At 49.8% G+C, this 27,382-nt stretch overlaps 1 protein-coding gene across 1 annotated transcript; it reads right to left on the reverse strand.

The window, feature by feature from the left end:
- Positions 1–27,329, reverse strand: NPLOC4 (NPL4 homolog, ubiquitin recognition factor). The gene is made up of 17 exons (XM_032448224.1): positions 27,183–27,329; positions 26,273–26,353; positions 24,328–24,440; positions 23,112–23,291; positions 20,826–20,874; positions 19,916–20,010; positions 18,730–18,853; positions 17,936–18,115; positions 16,662–16,748; positions 14,967–15,038; positions 14,165–14,291; positions 12,059–12,219; positions 5,476–5,547; positions 3,735–3,830; positions 2,692–2,808; positions 1,632–1,734; positions 1–1,376 (listed from the first exon to the last, which is right to left on the reverse strand). The coding sequence occupies exons 1-17, from the start codon at positions 27,195–27,197 to the stop codon at positions 1,219–1,221; spliced, it is 1,830 nt and encodes a 609-aa protein (XP_032304115.1). The 5' UTR covers positions 27,198–27,329; the 3' UTR covers positions 1–1,218.
- Positions 27,330–27,382: the final 53 nt, after the last annotated feature.

Consider the following 27,382-nt stretch of genomic DNA (forward strand, 5'->3'; position numbering starts at 1 on the left):
TCTTGTTTCAGGTGCTTTTATTCAACGTTACTTGCAGACCCTGCGAGCGGGTCGTTCAGTCCAGGCACCGCAAACTGCTGCAACCCCAAACACCAACAAACCGAGGGGGGAAAAGCAAACCGCAGCCACAGCCCGAGCGCCCCGCAATGGGGCTGGGACCGGCAGCCGCTCCTCAGCACGAGACAAAGCCCACGGGCAGCAGTGAGGATCTCTGTGCCCGTCCCGGGGCCTGTGCCAGGACGGGGCCTCACGCCTCCCTCCTGCAAAGCAGCACGAGATGCTGCTAAAACCGGAGCCCCAGGGATTGAACCCAGACCCAAATCACCAGGGGTCACAGGGCACCGCCTGCCCCCTTTCCAGCCCCATAGCGGCCCCTAGGCAGGCTCTAAAGCAGGGAGAGAGCAGCAAGAGTGTAGCCTGGCCCCACTTCCAGCATGGTGCCCAGGGAGCACACACACAGAAATTAGCGGGTACTGCAGCAGAGGCCCAAGTTCTGCGGCCTCCCAGCACATTCCCCGCTATCTGTGTGGACAGCAAAGCCTTTGGGGAGTGAACAGCCCCCCTGCAGCCCCCCAGGAATGACCCAGGCTGCCGCAGCACCCCCACAGCCAGAGGGAATGAGGCTGCAGGTGCGGTGCCAAGCCATGAGCTGGCATGTGCCCACCCCTCACCCATTGCCAGGGATCCTATCCTGCTCCGGGAGCACTGCCAGCACACAGAGCCGGGCCCGGCGGATCTGCTGCCTGGTCCAACACTGCTAACAGTCATCTGCTCACCCCGCGTGGGATGTTTAGCACGAAAGCTGTGGGTACGGCTGGGCCAGGGCTGCCTGGAAAGCCAAGGCTGGCAACAGCGAGCCATAAAGGCAGGAAAAGGGGAGCGGGGAGTAAAGCTGGGGGCAGGGAGATGCCACTGCCTCCCTGCCACCTCCACAGGGCAGGAGATGCTGTGGGCAGGGAGGGAAAGGCTCTGTCTGGCCCCACGCAGAGCCGCCCTGAGCCCCGCTAGGCAAAGGCCCGTCCAGAGACTGAGATGAAATGAGAGGCCAGCATCGGGCTAAGCCCAGCGTGCCCACCTCGTGATGTGTCAGCGGGGCTGCCCCTGGAAGGAGGAGAGGGGCAACCAAGGAGGGCTGGAGCGGGAAGGGGAGGGGTCAAGCACCACTCCTGCTGCTCATGGGTTTGCTCTGTATTGGAGTCGGCCGCCGCGCTGCTGTGGCTAGGTCCGGGGCAGGCTGCACATCTCACAGTGGTCCGTGCCCGGCTGGTTCATGAAGGTGCAGTGCTGACAGGCCCACATGGCCGCCGACACGGCGTGTGTCGAACCACCCACAGCACCGTATTCGTGCAGTCCTGGCAGCTGGACACCAACTGTGCCTGTGAGAGAAAGAACATGGTCAGAGCTGGGAGAGGTGCTGGGAACAGACAAGAACCCTGCCTGCATCCTGTGCCAGCAGGCAGGAGCCTCCCTGCCCATGTGCTGCCTTCACCCCCAGGGCTGGCACCAGGTGCTGTCCCCAGGCACGGACACATCTCAACACCCACACTGAGCACCAAGACCCCGTGCTGTGCCCACACCAACCAGCCCAGCCTGCAGACAAAGGACCGTGTCCCGGGGACCCCATTTCTTACTGCAGAGCTGCTCGATGGTGGCCCACTGCTCCGACTTCTTCCAGGTCTGTGCGAGCTCCTCGTTTTTGGTCCTCACAGCTTCCAGCAACAAGCTGATGCTGTCCTGAAAGCCAAAAGAGAGATATCAGCACTGGATGCTTTGCAACCAGCCTGCAGTTATAACCCAGAGCCTGCCAGCCCTCCATTGGTCACATGGAGGCAAAGCTGCAAGTCTGACTTGTCACCATTTTCTAAAGAGCCTTTGGGGCTGCACAAGTGACGTTTGCTGTTGGGGAGGAAGGTTGGACTTATCCCTTCTGCTCCCCGCAGCATTCAGACATACTCTAAAACCCAAAGGCTTCAAGTCCCTCTGCTCAGAGGCTGCAGCTGGAAGCTGTGCTGTGCACACTGAGCCCAATTCCCAGCAGGGCACAAACGTTTCCAATGCAGCTGTGTTGGGGAGCACCGTGCCCAACCCCCAGCCCGTGTGCAGCCCCAGCCTGATCTCCAGCAGCCCAGGGTCAGCCCAGCCACCCTGCACATGCGCCCACGAGGCCTCTTGCAAACACATGGCTCGTTCTGCTGGCATGCTGCTTCAAATGGGAAGGCCCAGAGGTCCAGATGTTAAGTGAGGGTCTGGGCAACCAGCAGTACCACACCAGGAGAGGCAGAGATGCATGAGCAGGAAGCTGCTGGCCTCACGGAGATCTGGGGGCTCTCATCTTATTATGGTTACAACAGGAATTTTGGATTCTGAGATATTTTTTATAAACTCTTCCAGCTCTCTGAGCCACGGCCAAGTTGGCTCCATCCCTCCTGTGTCCATCCTAACAGCCCTCACCCCCTCACTGCTCTGAGCAGAGCTCTGGGAGCTCTTGGCCCAGCCGGGGGCTTCAGTTTCACTTTTAAACCCTCTGCTGAAAGGTCAGTCTGGAAGAGCAGGCACTGAGCCAGCTGCATGTCCCCAGAAGGCATGGGACGTGCTTGGAGCTGCGCCGGTGTCCCCCATGCAGCAAGAGACACCGCTGAGCTCAGGGTCTCAGTGACACTGACATGTGGCCATTTGCTGTTGGTTACGTACCCGCAGAGGCATGACCTCGTTTGTGACCAGGAAGAGGAGCAGATGGAAATCGGAAACGATGTCTAAGAAAACAGAGGAAGTATTTTGGGACAGGTAGGTGGCCAAGCTGTGGAAGTCCTGCAAGTCAGGAAAGAAGAGAAAGAAGTCACTTTCCCTCCATGTGATAACTTTGATTTCCTGTTCAGCTCCACTAACAGACACGGTTACAGTCTTGTCCTCTTGTGCAACATACAGACCATCCTGAAATCAGAGCCCAGCCTGGCTGTGCTGCAGCTAACAGCTGCCAGAGAAAAAGAGCCTGAGGTGCACATTACCCCTCCTCTCCCAGCAGCACATCCAGAGCTGACCCCAAATCCAAAGCACTGAGCAGAGGCAGTGAGCTAAAGGCAAAGCCTGGTCCCTGAGGAAGAGGCAGGAGAGGCAGCCCCTCCATCCCCTGCCTTCCCTTCCCTGCTCTCAGTGTTCAGTAGCCCTTTATTTGTGCCTGCTTTTGGAGGAAGCTTTAGACACCTTTAGCATGGCTTCCTACCAGAAACTTGCTGCTGCTGCTTTAAAGCAACTCAAGCCTTCCATGTGCTGGCAAAGTCCTGTGCATGCCTCAGGCTGTGCAGCAGCTGCCTCTGCTCGACACTATGAGCCTCCTTCAGTAAAAGGTCTCTGTGTTTTAAGTATCAGCCCAGGAAGAGAAGATGGTGCTGCTGAAGCTGAAGCAACAGATCCTCATCCCACTGCTTTCACAGCGGGCCCTGCCCTGTCTCTCTGGGGCCAGAGCTCAGCTGGGTTGCTCTAGTTCCCACCTCTGTGGGGCTGTATCTGCAGACCACAGCCCTGACAGAGCACAGGGCAGCCCAGAGCTCAGTCCTGAGCAGGAGGAGCACGTCCAGCCCCCATCTGCATGCAGGCAGCATTTGGAAATGCTGGACTGAACCACAGAAGGGTGATGTAAGGGCAGAACTACAGCTGTCCTTTTGCAGACGTTAGAAAGTATAAGGGAAACAGACGACAGCTCCGTATGAAATAAAGCTTTGCCATCGATTGCTTACCTGAGTTTCTCCCAGCACATCACGGTTCTCGATGGGAAATGGATTTTGAGAAATAGAAAAAGTGTAGACTGGATCCTTGGGGAAAGTTGTTGTAATCTGAAAATCCAAGAAAGGACCATCAGAGCATTAGCAGCGGGTGAGGTAAAAGAGCTACAGGAAGAAAGGCTTCTGAGCACCAAGAGCAGCCACTGCCGCACGTGAGAGCTCAGCCAGGAAGGCAATTACAGCACGGATCTTCCGATGGCTTTTAACATTTAAAGCAATGTTGCAATCAGTGTCATCTCCCAGCTTCTGGCCATCACTTTTAATGAAGCTGAGGGAAGTGCTGTGCTGATGTAATGACTGAGCTCAGGGCATTTCCCTGCAGCCCTGCCCTGCTTGGGGTGTCACCTGGGGGTCTCCTTAGTACTGTGGGGGAGAGCAGAGCCCATGCACCACGACTGTGCCATTGGGTTCTGGACTGGATAATGCCAAGGAAGCATCTCTGCATGTTATTTAACAGCATCCCTGTGCTCAGAGGGGCACTAACCCAACCTCCTGTGCCAAATGGGTGGGGAGGGGGAACACAACATTGCTCCCACCTTACCTGAGAGGTTCCTGGGCTCAGAGGCCAGCAGCTGACACTTAAACCAGTCCTCACTCTGAGGGCCTTAAAGCTGTGGTGTCAGTTACTCTGCCCTGACAGGGAGGCTCTTTGTAAGCAGACATGCAGAAATACCTGCCAGTTCAGTATTAACTCAAATAATGTAAAAAAAACGAGGCAAAACAAGATGCTTCAGAAATGCAGCTTTCCAGACTGCTCCTAAATGCATGTTCTGTCAATCTGTTCTCATCTTAATTACACCCCAGGTAGTCTGGAAACAGATGCCTTTACTACTTGAGCAATAAATACGTTCCAGAGCTGCTGACTGGCACAAGGCGTCCAAGAGCCCCACACAATGGGCCCCCTGTTCTAAGCAATGCTGATAAGGGGCACACACACACCAGGCATTGGCGGGCACAGGGAAGAGCAAGGGGAAGGCTCCCGGCTGCCAGCTTCCTTGTGCTGTGGGACAGCACGGATGCCAGGAGCAGCTGGAGCAGAGCAGCGGCTCAGAGTGGATTTAATCCTTATTGGCACCACCTCCGACTCAGCAATATCATCTGTCATCTGAATTATTTTGCCTTCTCCTCTTCCACACTGTAACAGTTCCCTTTCCAGCCAAAGGGCAGCGCCGTGCCCCAGTGCCTGGCAGGGTTTGCTCATGGGCAGGCCATGGCTCTGCTCCAGCCAAGCCCTGCGCTGTATCTTGTACTATCCTCCCCCAGGAAAAGGCATTTTTGTAGCACCAACCTGGTCCGCTGAGTCATCACAAAGAGCTGGATTCTTAATTGCTGCTAAGGGAGACACAAGCGGAGCTTTCTAATTAACTCCCCGCGAGGTGGTGCCCAGCACACACATCTGTGGGGCTGGCTGCTTCTGCCACATGGCTACGTGCCACCTCCCAGCAGCGATAAGACACCAGGCAGGGCCTTCCCCGAAAGCAAGGGTGTTCCCTGGCACCACTGCAGGCCGTGCCCAGAGAGCACAGCATCACTCAGAGCACACTGCACCTCTGTGCTAGAAGTGCTGGGCTGTAACAGGGAAATGGGAGAGAGCTTATCCTACAAATCAGCTCCAGAGTGAAATTTAGAGGGGGGTGAGGAACTCTGCTCTGCTCTGACCACCTCCTGCTGCCAACAAAGTGCAAAGAATACTTACGTCTATGATTAGGTACTCAACAGGGAGAGGACGAGCCAGCTGTGTGATCTCATTGCCAAACTTGTCTATGTCCTGAAAGAAAAGAGTGTGATTAGTGCAGGAATGGCAAGAAGCCTCAGGGACACTTCCCCAAACAGACCCACGCTGCAGCTCAGGGATCCTCTGTGCTGGTAAATGGTTTGGGGCACAGAGAAGGACACAGCGCTCTGCAGCTCCTCCAGCTCCAAGCCCTCTGTAACTCAGAGCCATGGCTCACATGAAGCATCTTGTCATGAACATGGCACCGGTCATATGCACACCAAAGCAATGGCAAGCATTATCTGGAGACTGTAAACACCACTTCAGAAGCAGCACTGTCTTAAAAGGGAGGGACGGAGGGAGGGATAGCTCCACATCTGCCTCCTCAGCCAAGGCAAACCTGACTTGCTGCAAAACTTGCCACAAGTCTCTAATCTGAGCTTGTTCCTGCTTGGGAGCTGGAAGTCCAGGCACTTTCTCACACGCAGACCCAAAGGGCCAGCACATCACAGCGCATAAACTTGTTTGGCTTTGCCAGGTGAATTGAACATAAAGTTTAATTACGGAGAAAAATGGCCAGCATACGTTCATTAATCATAAAATGACAATTAGACCTGATTTATGTCAAACATGCTGAGTTCAAACACGGCTTCAGAAATAAATTCATAAGAAGTGACACTTTTCATTAAAGATTCTGTAAGAGGGGGTTGTGTTTTCTACCTAAATCATCACTTAACATGTTATAAATCATTCACGGAGCCACGTATAAATTATACACCCATGATTTCCAATCACAGACCTTACATAAAAGTTTACATCCATGCACAGAGTCCCAGCGGCCGCAGGCAGACCCGGGTCTGAGCCAGCAGGACGAGCTGCCTGGGGCTGCTGTCCTCCCACAAGCCACATTTTCCTGTTGGAGAACACCACTCCCTGCTATCAGAGCTGCTCAGTTACCCTGATGTGTGCAGTGGAGGTATGCAGCCGCTCATAGACCGATGCTGCCCCAGCAGGCTCTGACGTGCTGAGTGCCTGAGGCCGCAGCCCCTGCCACCAGCCCCCTCCCCACCTCCACCCCCAGCACCCCCCTCCTTCATCCCTCACCCCTGTCCCCAAGAACGGTTTCCTTTGTCAAAATCCACCTTCCTGCCTTTGAAGCTCCTTTTAAAAGCAAGCCCGATAAGGATCTTTTCTCCTTCAACATGACAGCTTGTTGGCCCTGTGGTTATTTCAGCTACAAGCTGGTGGCTGGTGGCCTCAGATCTCCGTGGCTCTGACAGCGGCAGCAGGAGACGTGGAGCCTTTGCAGAGAGATCACAGGGCCTGAAAGCCAACCTGCTTCTAGATCGCAGCGATACCACGAATCACATCCAACCCAACTGCACCAGCTTCCCAAACACGGTCCTGCCCCTGCAAGAAAGAACCTGCAACAACTCACACATAATTAGCCCATCTGGAATTCATTTTCAAATCTAATTAAGTTCTAATATGCAGAAACATTTTTCCAGCACCTGTTCGCTTTAATCTCTGCCTCTGGGGATTTCCATGTTAAATGCCTCCTTTTTAATGTCATGCTGCTGAGGCCTTCAAGATGCATGACATGGCTACAGCCGAGCTGGAACCTTGCTCCCCCCAAGTCAGGGGACGTGCCCAGACCCTGCTGCTCCCCAAATGAAGCCCCCCTGCCCAGCCAGCACTTCTCTCCAGCCCCTATACACCATTTTATCAGGCAATTAAGTTTTAAAGGCCTTAACAGATGTTAAGCTGGGAGAAATGTTAGGAGACAGAGATCTCCATCCTGCACTCGGCAGTGGCTCTGCATGTGGGCACCACTGCTGCACCCCATAGCCCCACACCTCAAAGCCACAAACACCCCCGTGCTCTGCTCAGCAGCCAGAAGTGGGCAAGGAAGGAGTTAATAAAGTGAAACTCTTTGGCACCTGGACAAAAATCGAGCAGGGAGGCCTGGAGGATCAGGACAATGAATCATCCTTTAGACAGGAGCAAAGTGAGATTGCATCAGGCACCGCAATTGGAGGCTTTAAAGCGCTGTTTTGAGGCAGAAGCTGCAAACCCACGAGGTCAAACAGGGGAAAGGACGGGGTGCACAACGGGTGTGCTGCAGGTCGGGATGCATAGAGCAAGAAGGGATGCATAGCACAGCCCTGCACACTGCAATCTGCAAGAAGCGGTCTTGGATAGCTTCAGGGTTTCCAACACAGAGATGACAGAGCAACCAGGAGGGAGGCTTGGCTCAGTGGTGGCCACCCCAGTGCTGCCAATATCCAGTGCCATTTGCCTTCCCCACTCTGCTAAAGGCCCCATGGAGCCGAGCAGCTCTGAGTTCAGGGTATAGAGAAACCCAGTTGCTTTTCCCCATTTTCCTCCAGGAGCCTTCCCAGGCAGTCCTGCACCCCCACACACAGAGCAGCCAACACGCAGAAACAAAGTGACCTTTCTACAAGTAAGCAACAGGTCAGTGAGAGTTGAAACGCTTCTCAGGAGACTCCTGGTGAGCTGAGCATCCTCCTCCCCACAGCAGCTGGGACATTTAAGGCTAAGAAGGCTTTTCCAGTCCAGGACAAAGCTTTGGGAGGAAGCCAGGGGAAGTCCTGTGCTGTCAGAGAGATCCCTACACAGCCCGGCTATTGCCTCCTCCCTGGCAAGAGGATTTTCAAGTGCATGGCCAGAAGCAACATGTGCCATACTGGGGACAGCCTGAGAGCAGCTGCAGTTTGCAACTCGATCAGCTCCAACAAAAACAAAGCACCCTGCTGCTGGTCCCTGCCTGGGCCAGATGGGAGCAGGGCTGGCAGCACGAAGCCGAGGCCCAGGCACAACAACTGCTGTCAATGCAAAAGGCACTTGCTGGACTCTCTGGGGTAAAGGGCTCTTCCACAACACTGCTGCCATTGTGAAGGGTTTTCGTCATGCACCATCCTGAAGAAATAGTGGGTGGCGTTAAGGCAGCTGTAAAATGCAACTCGTCACAAGGACGGCAACTTGTTTGCACTACGGTGATACCCGTCATAAGAGCCAAGGCCAGGCCCTAAATCTGATTCTTCAGATGTGTCAAAGAGTCTGTGACACGCAGCAGCCCCATAAAATACAGCAACCCTGCAATAAGTGACACTGAGCTGCCCATAAGGCTAACAAAGCACAGCAACATACTACATCTTCATCTTGGGCTGCAGGGAGCAGCCGGACACTGCTGCTGCTGGGCACTCAACAGGCACAAATGGAGCTGGGAGCACACAGGCAGCAATGGCACCAGGCAGCTGGGAGGGATCAGACCCTAAAGAGGCGCTGAGCACAGCAAGCAACGCCACCTCTGGGCAGCTGGTTAGAAGTTCCACTCTTACCGAAATGAAAACCAATCTGGCTGTTTTCTAGAACCAGATAGACGAGGCAGGTGACTGCTTGAGGGCAGGAGGAATGGAAAATGCCCATCTGTCATATTCAGCTGAAGAACAAGGCGCAGTGGCCATTGCGACATCATTCCTGCTCGCTAGCACACTGGTTACCCCAGTTTGTGTGTCTGTGTGTTGACAACAGCGTCTCCATCCTGGATTTCCTTGCGCTGAACTTGCCAAGAAGCGTGTGCTGGTTGTGCAATATTCAAGTTGGAAGCAACGCGGCCCTGTGATGCTTCACAGACAACCTGGGAGGTGAAGGGGATGTGTTCTTCCCTCTGGCTGATCTCACCTGGAGACGCCTCTTAGAGCAAAGCAACTCGCACCCACGCCCCCAAAGCCCTGGACTTCCATGCTGGAGCAGAACTCCAGCCTTCATGAGCCAGGAAAGCAATGGCTCATACCCTGCCAATTCCATGGGGGTGGCTCCTCCGAGCAGGAAGGCAAACAGCCAACACAAAGAGAATGGGAAAGACATACAGAAATCACAAGGCTGGAGCTCAGGAAAAATGCCTCGCCCTGGCAGGACAAGGCTGCTGCCATTAGTTTTCCTACTTCCATGGAAGTAGAGCCCACGTGTGCCAACACAGCACCAAGGTGAGTCCCTTCAGCTGCTGCTGTTAGTTTACACATCCATACAACTCTCTTCCTATTTGCAAGAGCTGAAGGTGAATCTTCCACATTCCCCTGCTGCAGGCAGGTACAGGAGAGGAGTTCAATAGATTTTCTTTCTTCTCTCCTTGCATGTGGATGCAAAGTTCTATAAATACATTCACACCAACGTTGACCTTCTGGTTCGCATCCAATTACAATAAATTTGCGTTAGCTCCTTTCATCCTAAAGGGCTTTTCAAATGAACACTGGGTTTATTACAGAGGGACATACATATGGATTTTTCTCTCTACCGGTGACGGCTTCTCAGCTGGAGACAAAATGCAGTAACTACTGCAAAGGGCAACGCTCAGCCTAAAGGCAGAGGTGGGGAAGGAGCACATAGGGAACCCCCCACACAGCAAGGACTGCTCAGCTCCTGTAGCTTTGATAGAGGAAGGGGTAGCAGGACACTGCAGAGCCAGATGTTCTCTGCTGTGTGGCTGAACACTGGACTGCTGCTCCTCAAAAGTCTATTTAGCCAATGCTTTGACACCATTGTTGTCACCAACCCAGTAACTATGAGGTAGTGTCTCTGACCTCAAGCCTTATACATTTAATGAGACCCCAAAGGTTTGCAAAGCCAGGAGTGACTAAGCTTTCCATCCATTTAAGAACATTCCAAAAAAATAAAAATAATAGAAAAGAAATAATACATTAAGAGATCCTACAGCCAAACACGTTTAAGCCTAAAGGACAATTCCACCCGCCAGGAGCGGTCCTCAAACCTTCCTTAAGCACATCATGAAAAAGGCAATTACGGATAGAAGTTATAAAACATATGAAATAAGCTGCGGCCCGACCCAGTGAATCAGTTGCTCATGGAAATTTCCACACGATGCCGGAGCCATCAGTGAGCATTCTGTTCATCTCCCTGCTTCAGATTAGGAATGGGACCTGAGGGGAACACCCACTGGCTTCCTGCTGCTCTGAGCACCCAGGGTGGCCCACATGTGGGACGCAGACCTGCAGCCTCCTGCAAGGCAGCACCCTGCGTGGCACAGAGCTCAGTGCAGGACCGCAGCGCGCCAGAGATGATGTCAGCTCCTTGTTCAAGGCCAGCCATTGCACAACTGAGCTCCGTTGTATCTAAACGAACCTGGCTTATCAGCTCCTCATAGCAAGCTGTCTGCACGCTAAGGAGAAAGGCACGGATTTTATCAGCCTTCCTGAGAGTACAGATTCCTCTCCAATGCTGAATTTAGCCGAAAGGTGTTCCTCATTTTCAGGTGGAGCCAAAGCAGCACAGCAAGGAGGGGTGGAGCCTGGTGGACTAATTTGGCCCAGCTTGCATTTCCTGATCTGTGCTTTCTGCGATACGGGAGCATCCTGAGAAGCTCTGCTTCTGCTGGGGGTGTACAATGTGCTCATTTCCGCTGGCCCAAACGATGGCAGCTCTGCATAACCCAACCTCCTCCATGGACAGCTTTAATACAGATGGCAGGAGTGCTGCAGGCTGAGCGGGCTTTGAGCATCAGACAGACAAGAAGGAGATAACTAACTGGGGTGATGGATGGCTAATTAGCTAGCATGCCATGCCATTAATTAATTCCCCTGCCCTTGCTCGTGGGGCACCAATATACACAAGTTTGAGACGCAGCACTGTTAGCAACTGCAGAGATCCTGTCCCCAAGTTTCTAACTCAGCCCTGCACACACAGGAGGTCTGAGGAGCTCCAGAAACGACTGCCAAGTGAATAATGACAGCCCATTCATCATGGAAACTGTACTGGGAACTGCAGCAGGCCAGATGCCAGAAGTGCTCTTGCATGGCACTTCAAATGAAAGCACTCTGGATCCACACATCTCCCACTGCTCCTCAGGATCAGCCTTTGGAGTTTGCTGTTTGATTGGAGCACAGGATCAGAGCACAGGCAAGACACTCAGTGCTAGAGAGGAAAGCCAGGGATGCACTCCTGTGGTACCACTGGCTCGAAAGCCTTCTTCACCCATTCCTTTCGTTACAGAGAAACATGCACAGGGCTCCAGGGCAACATCTCCTCTTGCTGCATGAATTACGCTCTTTTGTTGCATTTCTTACCCAGCTGGTGTCTGTCAGTGTGTCATACGTGAGCATGAATCCCTGCACTGCACAAGGAACCCACTGCTCTGACAGCACTATTCGTGCTAGCTCATATCACACAATGGTGAAGTGAAGGAAGCTGAACTCAGACAGGGATTTAAATCAACAGAGAACATGGCAGATTCAGCCAACAAATACAAGAGGAGGTGAATTCAGAGTACCTGCTATGGGCTTTCAGTGGATCACTACTTTTAGAAGCTGGATACCCAATGGCTACTGCTGCACTGGAAACCATAACAGCCCTTTTACGAGGGGGAAATGGAGCTTATGCAATTACTTTGCAGACATGTGGTGAATGGTTACTACCGAAAATAGTTCAGACCTCAAAGACATCCCTTCCTGAGCTGGCCGTGCTGATTTCCAGACATGCAGCAGAGCCGTTTTAGCAGCTCCCCCTCCCACAAGCACACAGTGCTCACCTTATAGAACACATCAGGCACATACTGCTCACTGCTGGACTCCTTGGCATAGCCCAGCTCTGGTGCATCGCGGCAGGGCAGCAGGCACTCATCACGAACCAGCGCCATGCACTGATTGGAGACCTGGTACCCCTCAAAGTGGACCTGGTTGTCGGGACCACCTGGAAGAGAAGAGCCCGGATCAAAATTACATCGGAGAGTGATTTGCTGGGTATAACTCAGAGAGGCACAACTCAAAGAGCAATGTAGAACATGACAGCCCTTCTAAGAGTGAGAAGAAAGCACTGGGGCTGCTGCACAGGAAGCACTTCTAGGCAAGAATCCTCCTCCAAGCTCTACATTGATTTAATAACATGTACTTCTTCAGCACCATTTTCACACTTGGCCTAATGGGACAGAGTGACAAAGAGAGAACTCTGCCAGGAGCTTAAGGGAGGCTTAGCTGTCCTTTTGGACACAGTCAAAACCCAGCAACTTGCAGGTATTCTCTCTCATCCATACATGACTCCTGCAAGCCTGCTTTACCTTCAGTGTACCACGACCTGCAGATTCAGGGCTTGCTACCTGGGAACATCAGGCATAAGAAGAAAAAGTGTTTTCTCAGCCTATAATGGATGACTTGGTGGAAATCTGACAGGGAAAGCAGAAATTAAGACCCTGGCTCACCAATTCATCACATGTTTGGTGTTTTAACTTGGATAATGTAAGCAACATCAGGTCATATGTCATTAGAACACAACTGGAAAGAGAAAATACAGGCAGATGGTAGGAAAGTGTTACTATTTCCAAGCCTAGGAATTCAGGAGGGGAGAAGAATTAACCCACGTAGAGGACTTAAAGGCAAAGTTGATGCAAACCATCCAATTATAGTTATACTGCACAAAAGGAAGGAATTGGGGTATTTAAATAGAAACCTGATGGGCTGATAGAACAGAAGAAAATGAAATTATCTGGAACAGAAAAGAGGAAATATTCCTTTTCTTCCCTTTGATCTCTAACCTGAATCACTCACTGCTCCAGAACAAACACTCCTAGGAATTAAACTTAGAGCAAGACATGAGGAAGGCCTGGACAAAGCCAGCCATCATTTGCTCAAGAAAACGCTTTGTTTAAACAAAGAAAAAAATAAATAAAATAAACGAGTGAGATACACATTTATGTTTAAAGGAAGACTGATGTGTTCAGCAGCCTGGAATGCAGGACAGCTGCCTGATTGCATGGCTCTGTTAACTGTGGGAGCATTCTCACTAAAAAAGGCTTGAAAAACACTTAATCTGAGCTTGGAAGTGGCAATATAATATCACACTTTGAGTTTTCATATTGGATGCTGTTTGGAAGTCATGGTTTTTTTTCACTGTGCTGAACAGACCCAGGACCCAGTGTATCTGCTCGGGGAAACGTTAAGTGAATACATGTGTGTCATCCCACAGACACAAAGAAGAACAGATTGAACTTCTAATGCTTCTAATGCTACAACTCTCCCAGCACATGCCAGCATCACCCTGCAGCCCATCACCTTCAGAGACTTGCTGTGATGGTGGCTAAAATCAGAGGTGACAAAGCAAAGCATAGCGCAGGCTTCTGTTTTACTGGGGCAACCAAAAAACATCTCCATGCACAGAAGAGCAGGGAATCCTATGTTAAGAGTTTCCCTGTCGGCAGCACAAGGGGGGAGACAGAGATCCCCCCTTTATGCTGAATCACCTAGAATAACTTTCAGGATTTGGATTGTTGTGGTTCTGCACTGCTGCTTTCAGGCAACAGGACTTGGAGATTAAACACGTGAAACAAAAAAAAGCAATTGACAGATATTCCCTCAGCTGCAGGCAAAAAATGCTTTCTGGAGCAGAGAGGCGGGTGCTCCAGGTATGAGCATCAACTGAGATTCCTGCAGGGGACAGGGTAAATAGTTGAAAAGAAGATAACACAAAGAAGGAACAAAAATGTATTTTACTTGATGGAACAAGGCAAAGCCCTTGTTAAATAGGACAGATGGGGACCAAGACAACTGACTTCCTCTGGCAGAGCTGCATATTCCTCTTCCATTAACAAAAGATCATTTGTGTGTAATCAAGAGAGCTGGGGCAAGCTGAAACCTGTTTATACCTGTAGCCACAACTGTGACAAACTTGGATCCGAAATGACCGTCTGGAGAAAGGCGACAGATGTTGGGGTGCTGGTTCTGAAAGTTCCCAGCTGTGATGCACTCTTCTGCACTCAGATAATAAGTGTCCTGAGGGAAGAGCAGAAACGTCAATAAAAAGGCCAACACGATGCAGCCTAGACCCATTTCCCTGGTCTGTAGCCAAGGAAAACTACCAACACCCTAGTAAAACAAGCTTTCCTAGAAGCAGCAGAGACTAAGAATGTGACTTATCAGCTCTCCAGCCATCAGCCTGACTTTTGCCAGAACGACCATCCCACTTTTGGTTCCACCCACCTTTCCAGGCTCATTTTATTATGGTGTTTCATTTTCTAAAGGGATATCCCTGATTTCAGAATTACAGGTAACTGAGAAGGTCAGAGTTTCAGGACTCGAGCTACATGCCTCACAAAGCCCTGCCCACATCCTCTGACTCAACCACTTCTGCTTGCTGAACTTGCATGACACAGAAACTCTCTCTCCACTCAATTTTTCTTAAACCACGAGCATAATTTTCTTAAAGCAGAACAGGTGAAGGACTGCAGGCAGCTCTGCCATCTATCCAAACAGCAACAACCCCTCTAACGGTGCTCTTAGAGCTCCAGCTCCTTTTCCTTCAGCAGCTGAAACCCACACATCACAACAATTTCAGCCCCAGTGTCACCCCCAGCCCTTGACTCCCTGTGTTGGGCAGAGCCAGCAATCAGGTGATGAGACAAACCCTCGATACGAGTGGTGGTGATGAGTGACACCTTTCAGTCTCACCTTGTTCCTGCTGTACCGAACAGTGCCTTTCCGTGTGTCTTCAGAGACCAGATCAGTAAATATCCAGCCAACCTATAAAGCAGCGTTATGGAGAAAACTGCTTTAAAAAAAAGAAGGGAAAAAAAAAAGGAAGCCCAAACCCACAGAAGAGAGCTTATACATTTTCTCCTAGCAGGACAAGATGTTCTTGGCTCCTGGCGCAGCCTTGCTGCATGCTGCCTGAAGGAAATGGCTCTCCCAGCTGTGCTGGGCTCATTTGAATACGATTTCCAGGAGCAGCGTGCCAGCTGGCCAGCCGGGGGCACCTGCAGCTTTATGTTTCACTATGGAATATTTTTTCATGGAAAGATCTGGAGGCTGCAAGAGGTTTCTCAGCCGCTACCTCCTCCCACCCACAGCAAAAAGCATTTCCTATCGAGCATTCAGAGCAAAGCAGCATCAGAAGTGCCAGCAGATGACAAAGCAGCTCACATGATCTCATTTTGAAGCCTGCAGTCCCTAGTTAAGATAAAGCTCACATGCTCCCACTGGAGTGTGACTCAATCCAAATCAACCCGCTCCGTTCCAAAAAATACATTCCTGCTTTTTGCATTGTTTGCACATAGGACTATAGATGTGTACACACACACGCACCGCTGCATGAACCCTTCTACACGTGTGCTAAAAACAGCTCTGATCAGCCCCTCGTGACTGACTCCCAAAGCATTAACCCTTCAGGGGAAGGGTCAATGCTGCAGACCCCAGACAGACAAAAACCTGCACCCAGCAGTAAGCTGCGTGTTAAATCACATTGATTAAAAATATCTGGCGTGAGAAGCAAAGTTAAAGGATGGAAATAAACAACGCATACAGAAGCTTTGGTTCAGACACTGGAAAATGCTAAAGATCTTATCTTCAGAGAACAAAAGACCTCACCACAGATGTTTATAGTCTGCTGCACCGAGTCTCTTCTGATTTGCATGTTCTTTAGCAAGTCAATTCTTGTTTGTGTACGTCTCATTCCTAGCATTCACATGATACCAAATGATTTCCCAAACCACAAAAATATATCGGTACAGGTTTGAGAGACGTCAGCAAGCCAGCAGAGCCCAGTGCCTGTATGCCCTGATTGGATTACTGGCAGGCCACGGGCACATGGGGAACAGAGGACTGAGGCTCAGATGCTGGGGGACCTGAACCTCCAGCCAACATCCAGATTAGCTCGCCACAGCCTGTCTGAGCAGCACTGAGAGGCAGGACCTGCTGATGAGAATAAAAATCCAGCAGGAGCCTCCGCTCCTGGAAGCGGAACGCAGATTCTGCCAGAAGGAGGAATAAACTCAGAAGGCAACTCCAGCTACAGCTGTGCCAAATTAGCACTTGCTGGGGAGATGCTACTAGGAACAGCTCCTGTCAGAGGAGAAATAAAGGGAAAATAGTGGTTTTTTTCCTTCTTTGCTATTCTCTTTGATGTCACTCATGACAGAGGATTGCTGACTGCAGCTGAACAGCCCTGAATGCTCATCCTCACAAAAACATTTGTGGTTGCTTTTTTTCTTTCTTTAATAGACCTAGAAGGGTAAGAGCTACCAACACTTAAGCTAGATTTCATATGAACCCAAATGGTCTTCAGGAGCCCCACTGAGCTGAAGAGAACTGCTGGTGACTTTCTTCACTGCCATACAAAAGACACGTGATATCCAGCACCATCCTAACCTTTCTCAGTCCAAGCTTGGCAGCAATCTCATCCACAACCTCTGCTTTCGGATCTTCCAGGATCTCCAGGCTGTTCTGTGTACCGATCTGCACAAAGAAAATCTTGCTAGTAAAACAGAACAGGAAAATACACAGCACACGTAACCATCACCATGAGAAAGGCAGGGAATGGAAGAGCAGTTCTGCATTTTCCTTCAGCATTAGCTCTGACAGCTCTCACTCCAGAGACCTCTGTTACTCACAGCCTCATCCTGCAGGAGCTCTCCGGGTGGGCCTGCAAACCACGCAGGGGTTTATGAATGAAAGACTCTTGCTCAGCACTTACAAACAGGCTATCGCTGCTTCTGAGAGCTTTGGAAAAGGCAAGAGATTATATAATTTTCCAAAGCTCTCTTCAACCTGCCAGTCCTGCCCTGCCCTTTCATTTGTTGCAGTCTCTGAGCAGTACAGAGGCAGAAGTTCAGGGAATTCAGGGGCTGCCACGCAGGCCTGGAAAACACAACTCCATCTGAGTGTGCTTCAGAGGCGAGTTTTCTCATGTGGGGAGATGCTCTGCCAAGAAGCACAGCAGAGACTGCTTGCCAGCAAAGCAAAACTTCCTTGCTTTTGCTATGCACAAATAAACTACACAAACTTCCAAAGTGAGAATTTAACAGCAAGACCAAAACAGAGGGCATGGCTGCGTGGGTATTTGAAATAAGTAGAAGAGCTCACAAAAGGCTCTGTCTGCAGCTCTGTAACTCAGAGCTCAGCTTTTGGGCTGGCTGAGGTTGGACTCCAGAACCTGCCGGGGCTGTGGAAGCACTTGGTGGTGCCGTGCACCATCTAGTGGGGACTCAGCTGCTCCCACTCTGAGGTACCAATGTTACCCAATAAAGCAGAAGATGTGATTTCTGTCTACATAAGCTGCTTTAAGTTTTCCTGGAGAGCTGGTAAGAAATTAAAGCAAAGGCTAACCATTTTTTTGTTAGCATATAATTTGTTTTTCAATCGTACCATAACCTTGGAAATGGTAATCAGAGAACAGAGGAACATAAAAGATGATGCAAGAATAATAAAAAGCTAACCTGGGTTTTAACATTCTTTCAGTGGCAATAACTAGTGATGACATTAGCAACCAGAGGGCCATAAAAGTCATTCTCGTGGGACTTTTTTTCCTTATAGAGCTGCACTAGGAAACCCTGCATGAGATTACCCAAACAGAAAAGTGTTTCTTTGTTCCCCGATTATCTTTATGAGTCAACAGTGACGCCTGGGTACACAGCTTGTATTACCTGTGGGGGTTCATAGATGGCAGCCACCTCCGCCCTGATCCCCAGAGGGATGTCTTTGTGCTCCGTGTACCGTCCATACAAATACCCAAGATGTTGGTTTCCTGTCTTCCGCCAGAAGTCGAGGAAGCGATCTGCAATTGTGTGGTTCTCAAACATGATGTTGTCAACATGCCTGTATTTCTGTTTGACAAAGTTCAAGCGTCAGGCCATCCTCCACTGGGTCCAGCTCCTTCACCTATTGCCAACACCTTCCCCAGCTGCCCGGGATGCACGCAGCCCCTTACAGCTGAACCATGGTACCACAGGAATGGGGAATGCTGCCTCCCTCCCCTCTGCTTCAGCTTTCACCACCACTCTTTGGCCCAGCAAGCAGAACTCACCATGGGCTGGGCTGTGGGGAAGTGCTGAGCATCCCCAGAATCCCCTTAGCTTGGCTTCTTTACTAGGGCCCTTATCCCATGAGATTTTGCAACTAGAAGAGACAGCGAAATTTAAGAGGAATCAAATGAGAAACAGTGGGAGGGTTTTTAGGTCCCGTGAAAGAATAAAGAAGTGGAGATTCACTGCTAGTGGTGCCAGCTCAGATGTCTCACACTAAGACAAAACTGCTGAACCAGATACATTCTGGAGTCCTTTCTTCAAGGACTGAAGACCTTAACAGTCATTTCCTCATCATGTGCCAATACAAAGGCATCCTGCTCCAAGCTGGCTGCTCTTGAAGTCATCTCTCCAAAAATAAAAATCAAGACTCTCTTTGGCTTGAAGCTCAAGGGCCCCTGCAAGCATTGGCTCACCTGTCGGTTGAGAGTGATGGCACTTGGCTGACACTTTGTGCAAATGCCTTCTGGCCAAGGAGGGTGCCCTTCACAGCCTGACTTGATCTTGCAGCTGATGTTTTCCAGGGCAACAAATTTCCCCCTGCAAGAAGGAAAAGAGAAGGTTGCTGTTAATATGGTAAATGCTTTTGGGTCTTAAAAAAGCAAGTGGTTAGAAATGTCATTGAGGAAGCATGGCAGAAGATATGACATCACCAACACTTTGCATCTTCAGAGGACCTCTAAGTGCCACACAGACTGTAGGGTTTGTCCACCCCAGCTTCTAATCAGGTACTCCAGCGAGAGCACAGAGAAAACTCATGGGACACAGCTTAAATAATTTATGCAGCACATAGGAAGTAATAGATTATATTGGGAGGGCAAATCAGAGTTCCTTTCATGTGCACAAAGCTTCCTGCAAAGGGAAGTTCCCTTCAAATCAAAGTATTACAGACCTGAGCTACATCTCACAAAGACATTAAAAAATTCCCAACTGCATTTAAGAAGAGGAGGGAGGAGGTTACACCTCTACATAACTTATTTAAAGGAGGTGAGCTTTCAGTTCAGTGCTTATTTGTCTTGTCACCACAGCATCTTAAGCCCCACACCATGAAGCCAGGATGCCTCGTTCTACCATTAACATGTGATGATTACACATATGGCACAAGAAGAAACAGGTTCTAAGAGCAAACAATAAGTGGAACAGAACAAAATCAGTCCCTGAGAAACACTAGGCCCCCTCTGCTGTCCTATCCACATAGGAAGATCAGAAAACAGTTGGTGAATAAAAGCTCCTCAGATCCACCACAGGCTCAGTGCCTCTCCTAAAAGCTGAGACCCAGGCTTGGAGCTTGGTGTAAGCAGGGAACCTCCTTCCATCCATCTGGCCTTCACCCCCCCCCCCCATCAGTAGTGTTCCTGGAAGCAATTAGTTTGCCACATAAACACACCCACACATAAAGATAAAAATTATTAAAGAAATCCATAACCAAAACTTTATTTTTAAATATAATTTCTCCTCTGCTTGACATCCAAAAGCTGCATCCAACATTACTCCAGTGAGAGCTGTGCAAATGTGCTTTTGTTGTTTTGGTTTGGGTTTTTTTTTCCCTTTTTAGGTGAAAAAACTACCGTTAGATTCCCTTAAACATTGAGATTTTCTTACTTGTCTGCCCCTCCGGTCAGCTTCCTGATGTAGGCATGGAACGACATATGCTTCACAGGAGGTTCCAGATGGTTTAAATAATCCTCATCAAAAGGCTGCCAAAAGCACCACACAAAGAAAAGCCAGGTCAGACACCTGCCTGATGGTACACTGATCACTGAACAAATGGATGTTCTAGATTCAACCCCACTGCTTCTGAATGTGGAAACAATCAAGAAAATTTAGGCTCTTTTTCAAGACAGCTACTACTATGACAGAAACAGTGGGCCCTTACAACAGTGAGTTTTATTAACAGCTCCTACTTTTCATAACAGATTGGCTCCACAAATCAGAGCGAGCCTCAAAGGCAAAACGCTTTTTTCTTTTAGCGTGTAACAACAAACAAAAAGCCCAGCTGCTTAAACAAGGCCAAGGACCTTCCAAAGCACGTGGTAGGGATGTGAGGAACAGCCATCATGACTCGCACAGACTTCTCACAGATCACTGTTGCACGCCCTAAATTACACAGCTTAGCACATTTGTAGGTGTTACTAAAGCTGCCTTCAACCTGAATAATAGGTGGTTAAACTGGTAAGTGCTGTGATGCATGAAGAAAGGGGGATGAAACAAGACGACCCAGGCAACAGTGGAGATGGAGGAAAATTAGAGCTTTCAAAGTACCTTCTGCTTAAATCATTACTGCAGAAAAACAGAAGAAATCCAGGGTCACAAAGGCCCAGAGCTTTTAAGTAGCCTGGACACAGGCTGGCACCTCTGAAAGCGCATGGCAGGATTCTGACTCAGAGCTGCCATCTCTACATGGGCAACACTACGAGGAGAAGCATTCCTACTGGGAGAAACTGAATCCAAGAGCTTCAGGTGACATGCCTTCCCATGGTGATTTTCTGTAAGACGTTCCTGGGGCTCTTACCTCTAATGGTACACAATGCACACATTTACCCAAGGGGCCGTGGCGACACCTATGCAAAGAGAAACAGAATCAGAACAAGACTCATTCAATAACAGAAAAGTTAGTCTAGGGAGACTGTTACAGCTTAACAGTTTTAGCGTAGAAGATCTGGGCAACCATCTTAACCTGAACAACTCTCGACTTATTATGACATATGACAGAGACAGCGGTAGTGTGAGTTTAAATGTGAGAGTCTTGGGTTAAGATCAGACTCTTCGCATGTCTGTGTCACTGGCAAGCTGTTCTGCGCTGGACAGCCACGTGAACCAGCATCAGATCACAGCTTCTCAAGTTTTACAACCCCACCTGGAGGTTGTATTTCAATCCAAAGGATTTTAAACCTACGTCACGGGGTTGGCCTGTGTGGTTTTAACAAAAAAGACAACCAAAACATCCAGCCTTTATCAGTCACTAGAGGATGGTCTGGAACAAGCAGGGAAGCATGTGTTTATCAGACTGATAAGGACCTGCTGGGTGAAGTTACAAAGCAGAGGGGAAAACATCTCCTTTTGAGGAGGCTGATTAAAAAGAAAATACAAAAGAATCCCCGTGCACCTCTGCCCCAGCACAACGAACAGGTCAGTGCTAGCTTTGCAAAGAGATCCTCTAGAGAGCAGCATGGATGTTGGCTCTTCTGGAGACGAAATGGATGGGATCCAGTTGCAGCAGTGCTTTTAGCAAAGTATTGTGGCAGATAATGTACATAAAGGACCACTAAAGGCTGCTAATGCACTCAGCCAACGCCAGCATCCCCTCATGTTTAGATTGATATGCACTCACAAATACAGGAACAAGCCCAGACACACACATTTTATCATAAATATCCGCCGCTGTGCTTTGGCTCCCTGCTAAGAACAATACCTTCATTTATTCTTTTGAAAAACGTGGTTAAGTTAAGGACAATGTTTTTGCCACACAGTGGTGGGTTTTGCCTTTATTGTTTCAATAATGTGACTCTTGCCTCATTTATCATCAGTCTGAAAAGGTTAGATAGGATTTTCTACCTTAAGGCTTCATCTCTCCAAACTTACTTGCTGCTGCAGCGTTGAAGATAAACCATATGGAAGACAATACAAAGGGGAAGGGTGAGCTATCCTGTCTTACAAAGAATTCCTGGTTGACTTTAACATTTTCACTTGAGTCCTTTCAGAAGCTACTTTGTGGAGGGGCCTAGCCCCAAATCAACCACCATGCAGGAGCCAACTGGGACACTGTTAACAATGAGTCACAAAAAACACCCATCCAGACAGAGGACATTTCAGCAGCATCAGTGGAGATTTATGGTGGTATTAAGTCACCATTGTATTATTACCCTTACAAAAATACAAGCTGTTTTGTTTATCTAAGCCTCTTGCAGCTAAGAGTTTTGGCAAAGTTAAACCTTGCTGCATTTCTGTTAGCAAAATGGACTCCACGGTTTCACAGGAAGGTTAAGAAAGGCATGTGATGGAAAGGAAGCCAAAAACCAAGCAGAGGCAGAGACCCAAGTCCAAATTCCACGTCTCTGTCCTTGGACGTGGCTCCCACTCATTCCCTTCATTTTATTTTTCCTTTATAAGGAGGATTGGTGGGATCCAAAGACACAGAAGGGCTTCTGCCTGGGACATCCCTGGCCATGTGCCACACACACACACCTCAGTGCTGCAACCAAAGACATATGCAGCTGTTGTCAGCTGCCCCTGCAGGGCAGCAGGAAAGGTGAAAGCCCTGACAGAGGAGCTGTCTGCAATTAACCAAACCCCAACACTGTGCTTCCCACTGCTGCTGGCTGAGCCACACTGAGGCCGAAGCTCTGGCTGAAAGCATTTCCTTATTCACACCTCTAACACAAGATGCAGACCTGGCTCTGCAAGCCTGTCACCTCGGAACCCAGATAACAGGGAGCTGCACACTGACACCATGTGGAACAGAAGCTGCTGGTTTCAGAGCACAAAATAAATGATTGCTGGTCCCCCAACAGGGGCCACCTCGATCAAAACAATAGATGCTCTGAACGAGTCCTTCCTGGCCAAGCCCCTGGAATTTTGGTATCTGCTTCCTTCCTCAGCTCACCAGAGCTTTACTTTAACCTTGCAGGACAATGGCAAGGGCTGTTTTCCCTCGTGAATATTTCAAAGGCAGCAAGGATAAAGCAGTGGCTCAGACGGCAGTTCCCATAGCACACTTCCTGGCTCTTGGTTTCAGGCAAGATGTGACAGTCTGGTGAGGCACAGATGCACTGACAGCGAGCCACCTGTTGGTACTTACAGCTGCTGGTCTCGATTTCGATAGATCTTCCCATCCTGTTTGATCAGATACTGGTCGATGTCATCTTCCACCACCTGGGGGGCCCCCACCGGCCGCGAGCTCTGGGAGACAGAGGTGTCCATGGTCTCTGAGGAAGAGCCTGCTGGGCTCGATGGGTACAGAAACAGCATGTCGCCATGCCTGTGGGGGTGGAAAAACACAGAAGCATCAGCACAGAACAAGCTTTGCTTCCAGATACAACAGGGTGGGAGCGCAGGTGATAAGACTTGCTCAGACAGCTGGAAAGGATCAGACCACCCCCTTCCACCAGTAACTGAACTACACCAGACCTTCACCCTAACCACTTGAAGGAACTGGCTCCTTTGTGCTGAAGGGTGCAGGAAACGCCTGTGCTAGATCTGCTGCTCGTTACAAACCACATTAGTGTCCATGTTCCTTCAGCGAGTATTTCTGGGTAGCAAACTTCCTGGATCACGGAGGAGCGTGTGATTTATCACAGCCTACAAACAGACTAACAAACATGGCTCTATCTCCTTCTCTGGCATCTTTATCAGGAAACAAGATCAAGGAAAAAGAAGAGAGAGCAGAAAGAAGCAACAGCTCCACCAGAGAAAGGGATTTACATGGTTCCTGTGCACACCAAGTCACAGCCCTCCCAAGGCAGCTCCCAGTGCTGATACAATCAAGTGACAAGCTACACGCAACGGTAGCAGCTCTTGTATTTTAAGTCGGTTTAACATTATTCTTGATGTTAACAGAATGAAGACACTCCAACCAAATGCAAAGTGAATCAATCATTTGGCATTTCTGATCTCCCTAGGCACCTGGCTTCTGTGCAGGGGATTATCAGACCCTGGCATTAAATCAAGGAGGAAAAAAAAAAGCAAAAGTATAGTTTGAGTGCAAGCAGGGATGAGGGAGCAAAAATGAGGCCTGTTGCTGATCCAAACAAGCAAATTGCAATGCAAAAAGTGACCAAAGAAGCAGCTGCCACAGCCTAACACCTAGTTGCTTTGACCACCTCCATTTCTAAATGTCAGTCAAGATTGTCTCTTCAAGCAGCTGGCAAGTGACAGCTGAAAGCTGGAGTCTGCTGTACTGCGATGGTGGCTGCTGCTGCTCAGCTCAGAGGGGAGAGTTCAGACAAGCTTAGAGAAAAGGCACCCTGTTGTACAAAGCTCCCCCTCCGCCCACAGCACTCTCTGTCAGGACTCACTTGATTTTCAGTAAGTTGAGGGATTTGTTTTGTGATGCTGTGATCTCTCCTGTCCTGTTTCTATTGGTGTAGACAGAAAACCCATTATTCCTGAAACCAAATTCTTTTGCAACCTGAAAGAGAAAGGATGACAAAGTTTAAGATACCTCACACCCCAGGTCAGATGCTGAAAGCTGCTCAGAGCAAGCGCTAAGTCCAGGGAACTTCTATTGCAAAAGCTTAGCTGAATTCATCCTCGTTTCTGAAGGGCACAGGATAACTGAGAAAAATAGAAACACTTAGTAACACAAGCAATGTAGTTAAAAAGCAACTTAAACAGAACGTGTCTCACTCGTGCAACACAAACAGTGTAACATCTAAGTCCAGGCAAGCATTGTAATGGCTGCAAGGGAAGAAACGACCCTCTCCAGTCCCCACACTCCAGCCCTGCAGCACACACCAACCATGTCATTCTCATCTTGCTATCACCAAAGTTCCTTGGTCCAGACCTTTATCTCTGTGGCTCTTCTGTCCTCAGTTCATGCCCACCTGTTGTTACATAAATTTCAGAGCTCTTCCTGCTGTCCTCCTGCCTGTTATTGGGTTTTTTCCCCCTCCCCATTTGTCTCTTTTCTCCTGTCACAACTTACCCTCACAGTAACCATTTCTCAGTCTCCCCCCCACCTCATCCTGTCAGCAGCACAGCTGAAGCTGCTTTACTCTTTATCAAATATCATTTATAGCCCCTTCAACTTTCAGACTCCGCAATGTTAACACTTAACCAGTTTAGAAATGGAGTTGAAAGTTTCTCTAGATGACAAGCTTCTTCCTAAATTCTTAAGTTAATTGCCTATCTCTGCAGCTTTGGTAGAGCTCAGAGACAGCAACTACATGCAGTACAACTCTATGAATCCATCCTAGGAAAGAAACCCAAGCACCTCTTTCATTCAGCTCTGCAAGAGGATACAGTTCTCCCCAGATCAACAGGCAATTTTAGTGAGGGCCAATGCTTTTGTTCTGACATTAACTGCTGGCAAGCACAATTGTTCTGCACTCTCTTTGGTAATATGAACCCTTGAAACTGAGCAGCTTGCTTTGCACAGGTTCCAGGAGCTTTGAAAGCAATGCTTTTTCTTTGGGTGAAACCATTCAGAAGCTGCAGTGGGTATCTCTGACCCAGCCCTGAAACCCATCAGGATTTTGGCTTGGTCAGGAGGGGGTTGCTGTTGTGGTCTGGGCCCAAGCTTCAAACAGAGCATGGACTCACAAAGAGCTGAACATTTCACTCTGCCCCCCTTCTCCCTTGCAGGGAGAAAGGAAATCTAGCTGACCAAAAGAAAAGCCCTTCAGGGAACACAAAGCACTTCTCTTGTGAAGAAAAGAAATCCTAATCCAGGAGGTAAGGAAATGGAGAACTGCTCCCTCTCAAACAGTGAGCAGCAGACCAAAGAACAAACTGCAGTCAGCTCCACATCTAAGAACTCCAACACTCAGTGTGTCCCTCAGACCCCGGGGTGGAAATCTTTCCCATAAGACCCCCAGAGGCTCTCACACTGCTTTACGATCTTGCCTCAATCACTTCCTTGTTCCCTCCATAACTATAAAGGAAAATCAGTGGCATGCAAAACTCATCCAAATGACATTCAAATCCCAGATCATGCAGCTGAATTTTAACTGGATCACGTTTGAAGAAGCCAATCTGTCAAACAGCTGGAGTGCCTGTGTCCTCAGCCTTTGCTTCCACAGCTGCCATTTCCCTTGGAGAACACTAAGCACACAACCTCTCCCAAGAAAGCTCCCACCCCAAGAAATTCCAATTGCAAAGCTGAATAATTTTTCTTCTTTAAATTGATTCTTTATCCCTCTGGAGCTGCTTCCAACAGCACGTTTTCCCAATTAGTTTAAGCAACACCACCCGTTACAGAGCAGCACACCCAGCTCTGCAAGGGAGGAGAGTTGGAAGTACCTTCTTGAGGAACGTGGCCACTGTCTCTCGCTTGGTGGCCGTGATGCGTTTCACCCCGTCTGGAGACTGCACGCGGATTATCTGGGGGAGAAGAAGAGAACAGACAGCCTGAGTTATATGGGGAGCACAGAGCCCTCCCTGCACACACAACACAACCCCCCCCCACCTCTGCTTTTAATATAAGAATGCAAACGCACACAGGAGCTATTTGGTAGTATGTGAGCAACGCCTGCAGGATGAATGACCCTCGTGTTGGAAGCCCTGCAAAACAGTTGGCATGGAATAAAACCTGCTAATGCTGCTTTTTTTTTGGTCCCAGCTCTGACCTCACACGTGGAATTCAACTTTCAGACAGGGGCTGAATCAGAGCTTCTATGGGAGAGAATGCACATACAGCACTAATGGGCACCTACACAGCATCGGGCCCCACATCCCTGTGTCAGAGGGACTGAGAATCCCAGCGGCGAGACACTCACCGTCAGTTCTAAGTCAGAGGAGGAAGAAAACCAACAAACAAGGCAAAACAAGAGCTTGGGAAGGGGCAGATATAAACCAAGGTGTATTTGCCTCCCTGAAGAGCTGACAAACAGGCACTGATGTGCAAAGAGCCACACCGGGACACCGACAGGAGGGACAGGGGTGACAACAGGAGGCTGCAGCGTCCCCAAAGGGCTCCTTCCCCCTCCCTATATCCCTCACGATGGCATTAAGCAGCACGTAGCCCCGCACGGCGCTTTGGTCGCCCACTCTCTGCTCCTACCCCTACACACAGCTCAGCCCGTTCCCCCCCGTACCCCCAACCAACACACGGCCCCACCGCGGCCTACCCCGCGCCCCATAGGAATCTGCTGCCTCATCGCCCCTCCCCCGCCCCGGCCGCCCCACACCGCCTCCTCCGGGCCTCACTCACGATGCTGTCCGCCATAGCGCTGCCGGCTCGGTTCTCCTCACACCTACAGCTCCAACCCTCCGTTCCAACCGGCCCCGTCCGGCCCAGCACCGCCCCACAGGGCCCGGCCCGGCCCCGCCGCCTCCTCGGCCTCCGCCGCCGCCGCCACAGGGTTCCTACGCTGGGCGGGGCGGTCCGTCACTCTCCGATCCCCCCATGGA

The sequence above is a fragment of the Coturnix japonica genome, chromosome 18 (genome assembly GCF_001577835.2).
Source record: "Coturnix japonica isolate 7356 chromosome 18, Coturnix japonica 2.1, whole genome shotgun sequence".
NCBI lineage: Eukaryota > Metazoa > Chordata > Aves > Galliformes > Phasianidae > Coturnix > Coturnix japonica.